Source organism: Vespa velutina, chromosome 15 (genome assembly GCF_912470025.1).
Source record: "Vespa velutina chromosome 15, iVesVel2.1, whole genome shotgun sequence".
Classification (NCBI taxonomy): Eukaryota; Metazoa; Arthropoda; class Insecta; order Hymenoptera; family Vespidae; genus Vespa; species Vespa velutina.
The window spans coordinates 1,217,186-1,224,576 of NC_062202.1; the positions used below are offsets into that span (position 1 = coordinate 1,217,186).

Genomic DNA, 7,391 nt, shown 5'->3' on the forward strand with positions numbered 1-7,391 from the left:
CCCTTTATGAACTTTATTATAATCTAAGGGAAAAGTAAATATTCGATATAATGGAAGAAGCATTTTGGTCTTAATAATAATTTTTTAAATGCAATTTACATTATATCCTAACGAGAGTGAATGAGAAAGTGAAAGAGGGAAAGAAAGAGAGAGAAAAAAAAAAGCTAGAAAAAAGGTAGAAAATTCGGTAGAACGATTTTACTTTAACAAGGGAGATGAAATAATATTCAACTATCTCTTTTGTTCCGTAAACGTTAGCAGTAAGAGGATGGGTGGACGGTGGTGGAGCATTGGGAAAAGAGAGAAAAATAGATTCAAAAAGAAGTGAAGACCGTGGATAATCTTATCAACATTTTTATTTTCGTGATGACGCGAGACGGGTGAAAATTGTGAAAGGAGGCATGACCATAAAGCGTTTTGTCATTCCGAGCGTTGTAGAACGTAAAGAGGGAGGAAAGTTTAGGATTTTCCAACGAGGGATGATATCGTTCGTATAACGAAGCGTGTTCGCAATCAACGTTGCTGCAGCACGTTATCAAAGCAAATTAGAGGATCCTAACGGAGTTTGCCTTTGTCTTTGAGAGATGCATGATTTATGATCTTCTCTCGTTGAATACTAGCAAGAGTTTCGTTAACGATAACGCTAACGTTCGCTACAGCAGATCTTATCAATCATAGTACACCAAGACATTTTTCATTTCTTTTCCTTTTCTTTTTTTCCTTTTTTTCGTTTTTTGTTTAAGATGAATATTAAACGAAAAATATCGGTTTAAATACGAAAGACAAGGAGTAATCGATATCTATTTACTAGTTCAAATATATCAAACGATAAGTCATTTTGAACGAAGAATTATTTTACTTGTAAATTTAATGAACACTCTCGAAAATTGCGTAGTTTAATAATTTTGGTTACATAACTTAATCTCTTTTAGAAGCAGAGTCAAATCGAGTATTCATTTAGAGTTATGTGTGTGTGTCTGTGTGTGTGTGTGTCCGCGTTGGATTTCAAACTTCGAGTAATTTTCTACCTAATATGGAATACGAGAGTAGTTCTGTGGTACATTAAAGGGAATTATTTATCTGTATGTACTTTAAATTGTGAAAAAAGTATAATGTAAAAGAAGATAGAGAGATATATTTTTCTATTATTTTCAGAATATTTATTTGATCGTTTCATTTTGAATCAATCAGATTACTAAATTTTTTTTTTTTTATTATCCACGTTATCGGTTGGTTGAGAATCACTGATTTTTATAAATTAGAAAATAAATGAAAATTGAGAATTAAAGATCGATCGCGAAGTGAATAAAATCGACGCTGATTGAAATAATCGACGAAAACGTACGAGTGACCCACATTTTTATATTCGCATCGCGCTGTGTCGTGATATAAATCAAAAAAAAAAAAATATATATATATATATATACAATAAAAAAAAAGAAAAAAAAGCACAGAATGTGAAATGAATTTACGAGGATGGATCCCGGGCTTTCGTTCTCGCCACTTTAAAAAGACTCGTGCATCTAGCAATTCATCTTCGTAGCACGCTTCGTGCGTGTACTTTTAAAAATACATACTAACATCGACAAAATGAAAGAAGAAAAGAGCTTGCAAGCTTGAATAACACGCTGCCTGCCTATTTTTCATCTCGTATGTGTTCCTTTTTACACTCTGTGGTAGAGTCTAAAAGACCCGCTTTGAACAACTTCTAAATTATGTGTTGGACAAAAAAATTGTTTGTCTTTTATATCAAAGCTAGATATATTTAAATAAAACTTGTTCGAATAAACAACGTTGACTTATTAAAAGTTTAGACGACATTCGATCGAAAAGAAAATTTATCGTAAATTATATCAAATTAAAAATTTATTTGGAAGTTGATGTTCTTGAAAATTTTTGAAAAATATGACGTTCCATCAAATAGAGAAAGAGAAAGAAAGGGAAAGAAACAAGGGATCTTAAAATCTTCGAAATAATTATATCAACAATAAAAATTAATTACGCTATGTAACGTTAAGATTGATTCAATGCAAAATTTTTCCGTACGAAATTTTTGTGATTTAAATGTTATTCTAAAAATTTTAAATGTAATTATAAAAATCATTCTATAGATTCATCAACAACATGTCATTCACAACATTTTATTTATTTAATTATTTTTTTTTAAATTTAATTTTTCCTTTAGAGAAAGAGAAGGTGTGGATCTATTAATTGAGAAAAATTCTTGGAGCAAATTTACCTCTGAACACAGAATAATAGAAAAGATCATTGCAGTAGAAAAAGAAACACGGACGGACGTCGATCCTAATTACATTAATTTGGGAAAAAGGAATATAAATCTTGTGTTGGGGTTTTTCCGAGACGGAGAATTTTTTATTTATGAGACAAAGGAGGAAAAAAAAAAAAGAAAGAATAAGTGAGGAAGTAAAAGAGCTCGAGAAAAGCTTATTGGGATTTTATGCAGGCAGCATTTTCGGCATCGTTAGAAATCTTGTCGAATGGCTTCTATGCTCGGCGATGCAAAAAAGGAACTCGAAACGGATGGTTCATGAATATTTCAGAGCTCTCTTCGCTCTTTCTGGAAAGAACGAGGTCGATATCAGCAACGAGGTCCTTCGAACTCGTCCTTCAAAAAATATCTCCAAATGGTCTAAATGCATATGTATATACATATATACATACTTATGTATATATATATATATACTTATCGTATCGATCATCAGATACTTACTCCACGTTATGGGAAATTTTTATATTATTGTGCCCCTGACGATAGCCCACCCTTCGTACAAGTATGCAAAGGAGGACATCATTAATACAGGCGTCTGAATATTTTGCTATGTAAATAATATATGTATATCGAATCTCTTTTAAAGTACATGGATCTCATCGAATTGACATTATGCAAAGCATCGAAAAGATGTTTGCATTGATGGAACTATTTTGTTCGATATCCTATTACTACATCTGTTTTTTTCATCATACATTTTCAAACATTCTCAGGAAAGGAATCTCGTGTTATCCGTTATCAGATAGGTCGAGGGGAGAAAGAAGGTATATCACGAACGGATCTTTTCTAATATCCATTGGAAGAATCGAGAAGCCTTATCGATCACGTTCTAGTCCTTGACAAACGATTTCACTTGGATGAGAATTTCAAGGAACAACAATCTCCTTTGTTAAGAGAGAAAATGAAGTGGTAGAAAACGATGAGAACGATGATCGAAGTGATTTCCTTGTTTTAACTAAACCACAAAGTTTTTTTTTTTCTTTTCTTAAAAAAGAAAAGATATTTTCATACACCTTGCGTCAATAAAGATGTATATTTGTGATCGATTATGTAAATGACATAAAATTAAAACAAAATCGATAATTTTCCACGTATTTTTCTCGTATCGTTCTAGTTATGGCATAATTAAAGCCCATTTTCATAAACATAAACCCACTTAAACTCACAACGTATGAAAGTGATTTATATTTAGATATATGCATATGTATATACGAGTACAATTTAGGTCACATTCATAATCATCAGCTGATTTTAACTAATGATAATATTTCGTGAACCAGAAAGATCTAAAATATATACTTATAAAAAAATATTGCATCAAAATGAGGAACTGAGGAAAAAAAAAATAAAAATAAAAAAAAAAAAAAAAAGAAAAAAAAAAGGCAAACGAAGGAAAATATGTTCTCAGGAGAAATGCAACTCCTTCAAACAGAATTATTGAATAGTGATATAAATTTTAATGAGCTTCCATTAGCTAATTTACAAGGGAAAACCTCATTGCTCGTTATTGGTCTTTCTCGATAGGATCGATGCTCGTGTGTACATATATATATATATATATATATATATATATATATATATATATATATATATATATACATACATGTGTATGAGTATATGTGGTGAGTACTTCCGATCACGTTTGAAATGGACGAAAAGGTCGATAGTGAGATTTGCTACTTCGTTCGTGAATGAAATATCGTATCTACCGTAGAAAAAGAAAAAGGAATAAAGTTAAAAAGAATGAAAAAAAAAAAAAAAAAAAAAAAAAAAAGAAAAAAAGAGTAAGGTCGAATGTATTAACGTCGATTTAAGAGCAAAAGCACTTAGGAAATGAAGGGCGTTGCAGTGGGCAAAAAGTCGAGATACTTGGTTTATCCATTTCGAAGTACGCTAAGGATGACGATAACCAGGAGAAACAAAACGACAAGCTTTGAAATTATCGAGTATGATAAATAGAACATGTACAGTCTGTATAAGAAAATGTCAGTATATATATATATATATATATATATATATATATTTTTTTTTTTTTCAAACACAACTGATATAATCAATCATACATGAAAATGATTTAAATATAAAATATAATAATAAACTTAATCAAAGTCATTTTGTAATTTTTTTTGTTCTGCAAAGACAATAGAAAAAAAAAAAAAAAAAAAAAAAAAAAAAAAAAAAAAAAGAAAATTCTATTTTCCTTTTAATTATTAACAACGTACTTAAATGCGTAAAAATTTAGAATTGCTCGTTACGTTTTTATATTAAGGAGTTATTAAAGTTTTATTATTCTTCTTTTTTTTTTTTTTTTTTTGTTTTTGAATCTCACTGTACGTATACAGTGTCTCCAGAGACTTTCTTTTTCTTGATATTCCCTATCTGACAAGAAATACGCTTCGATTCACACGAGGCCGATACTTTTCAAGCTTTTTCAAACGCATTTTCCTGAGATACATATATGCATGTACGTACCCATTATTATATTTGTTGGCTCGAGCATCCGAAGTGTTTCCATGGTAACAGCTTTTCATTTTCTTTTCATCCTCTCTTTCTAACTCATTGAAATTATCATTGAGATCGTAATTATATTAATAAAAAGAAAAAAAAAAAAAAGATATATATATATATATATATATAATCGTACGCGTTAATATATTCGACTCAATACGATTCACATTTCTCCTTTCTTCAATTATTCAAATGAAAATTGGATCAATGACTCGCAATTCTTTATAGTGGTTTTCGCAGCATCTCAGATACGATCCATTTCGTAGATACGTTCATTATAAGAATACCTCTTGGATATAGAATGTCCTATAAATCTCAAACTATTGAAATTGAATTGAATTATATATGTATGTATATATATTTTTTTTTTCCTTTCTCTCAATTTTTATTTGTATTAAATATATATAAAAAGTGCGAAAATTTAACTATTTCTAAAATAATTTATAAAAGTTCTATATTAAAAAAAATTAATAATTATTTATGTAATATTTATTTGGATAATACGAACAGATTTGGAAAATGAATGTGAACATTTTTTTTTTCTTTTTTTTTCTTTTTTTCTCTTTTTTTTTTTTCTATAGTTTGAGAATTATAGAACATCCTGTATGTGAAACTGAATGATTCACGATAAACGAAGAATAACTGGTCTGATTCCGTGAGGTTATATATTGTTCTATCATTGCATGGAAAAAGACTTTCATCGAGCGATCGAAAGAGACAGACAGAGACTGAGTTCGTATACGAGATTTATCCTGCAATATATATTTTCTCAGTGCTCACATTGTGGAATATATATCGCGCGTCTTCGTTGAATTGACGAGGCGATAAAGATCTTGTTCATTATAAATCAAACTTCGTGATAACGTCAGTATATAATACCTATATTTATTATACTTTGCATATAAAAAAGAATTTTATGTAAATAAATAAATAATAATAATGATAATAACAAATAATAATAATAACAGTAATAACAATAATAATAATTACAATAATAATAATAATAATAATAATAATAATAATAATAATAATAATAATAATAATAATAATAAAAACGTAATTGATCAATTTTATAAATAAAAATAATTTAATTAAAAATATTTTAATATATCAAATTTAATAGATAACAGATTCGTATATATATATATATATAAATATATATATATATCATTTAAATTAGATATATTTAATATATATATATATATACAATCTAATTATTTAACTTTTTATATAATTTAAAATATTAAGTGTGATAAATTTTGAAATTCTCGTGCTCCTGACGATAGGCTTTACCTTTATACACACGTGTATATTGTATCATATATATAACCTGTAATATCTGATTGATGTTTCAATGTAAAATATTAAATAATAATAATAATAATAATAATAATAATGAAAACAAAAAAATGTTATACTGTTAAACAAATAAATAAATTAAAAAACATTATTATTATAAAATGTATATTATATGATACTTACCTTCTTTTCTATTTTGGAAGCAGCATTTTCAACGATTTCTCCCGCCGATTTGACGAGAGCTGCTGCGGCTTGTTCCTTTCTCGACATGTGGCCACGGAAAGATGCTTGTATCTTTGTTGCTGCGTTGCAGAGTTCTAATAAATATTTAAAAAAAAAAAAGAAAAAAGAAAAAAAAAGAGAAAGAAAAAAAAGTGAAGTTCGATAAAATTGCCAATATTTCTTTCTATTTTATCATAATGATATGTCATCGATTTAATAATATAGATTTAATTTACAAATAAATAAATAATAAAAAGTGATTCCACGTTTTCTTTTCTTTTTTCTTTTTCTTCGTTTTTATCTTTTTTTTTTTTTTTTGTGACAATCATAAAAGATCTAGAAGAAGCTGCGGTTAAACATTTTCTAATGGTAGAATTGGCTCGAGCTTAGAAATAGGAATCGAGCAGAAACCTTTCTTACTTCGATTCTCGTGATTCGAATCTTCAATAACGATACTACTACGTGTCGACGATGCGCTTAAGGCTTTCCTTCGATTCCACGAATGTGTTGAAGAAGTGTACGCTTTGAGAATTCTTGATCGTATGATTTAAAATCGTGATATTAAAGCGACCCTCTGGATTTATCGATATACGTTTTTAAGATCGTAGAAAGAATTTCTTGATAATAAACAGCGATCGTCGATCTTACCTTCTCCAATTTTCTTTTAAATATATCTATATATAAATATATATATATATATATATATATATATATATATATATATATATATATTGTACTAACATAAATACTTATACAACTTTTTGTTTCGATATTGTACGAATTTGTATAGTATAAATATTTCCTTTTACTTTTTCTTTTTCTTTTTCTTTTTCTTTTCTTTTTTTAAAGAAATGTCGAATTAAAAATATTGTATTATTATATAATTGCATTATCGTGCAGTATCGGAATAAACTATGTATAAATAATATATAAGATACGTCGCAGATGTTCTTAAAAGTGTGTACAAGAGTTTCTAAGTGATTTAAAAAAAAATCAATTATACCTTTTCGAAGCTTTTCCATTTAATTGTTTCTTTTTTACCGAATTACAAAACTACAAGCTGGTCGGCTAA

General features: G+C 28.0%; 1 protein-coding gene across 1 annotated transcript in view; it reads right to left on the reverse strand.

The window, feature by feature from the left end:
* Positions 1-7,391, reverse strand: part of LOC124954564 (neurofilament medium polypeptide) — a 57,486-nt gene that overhangs the window by 18,053 nt on the left and 32,042 nt on the right. Inside the window, exon 3 of the mRNA XM_047507694.1 lies at positions 6,281-6,414. Within this exon, the coding sequence (XP_047363650.1) occupies positions 6,281-6,414 (134 nt within the window). The remainder of the gene's footprint in view (positions 1-6,280; positions 6,415-7,391) is intronic.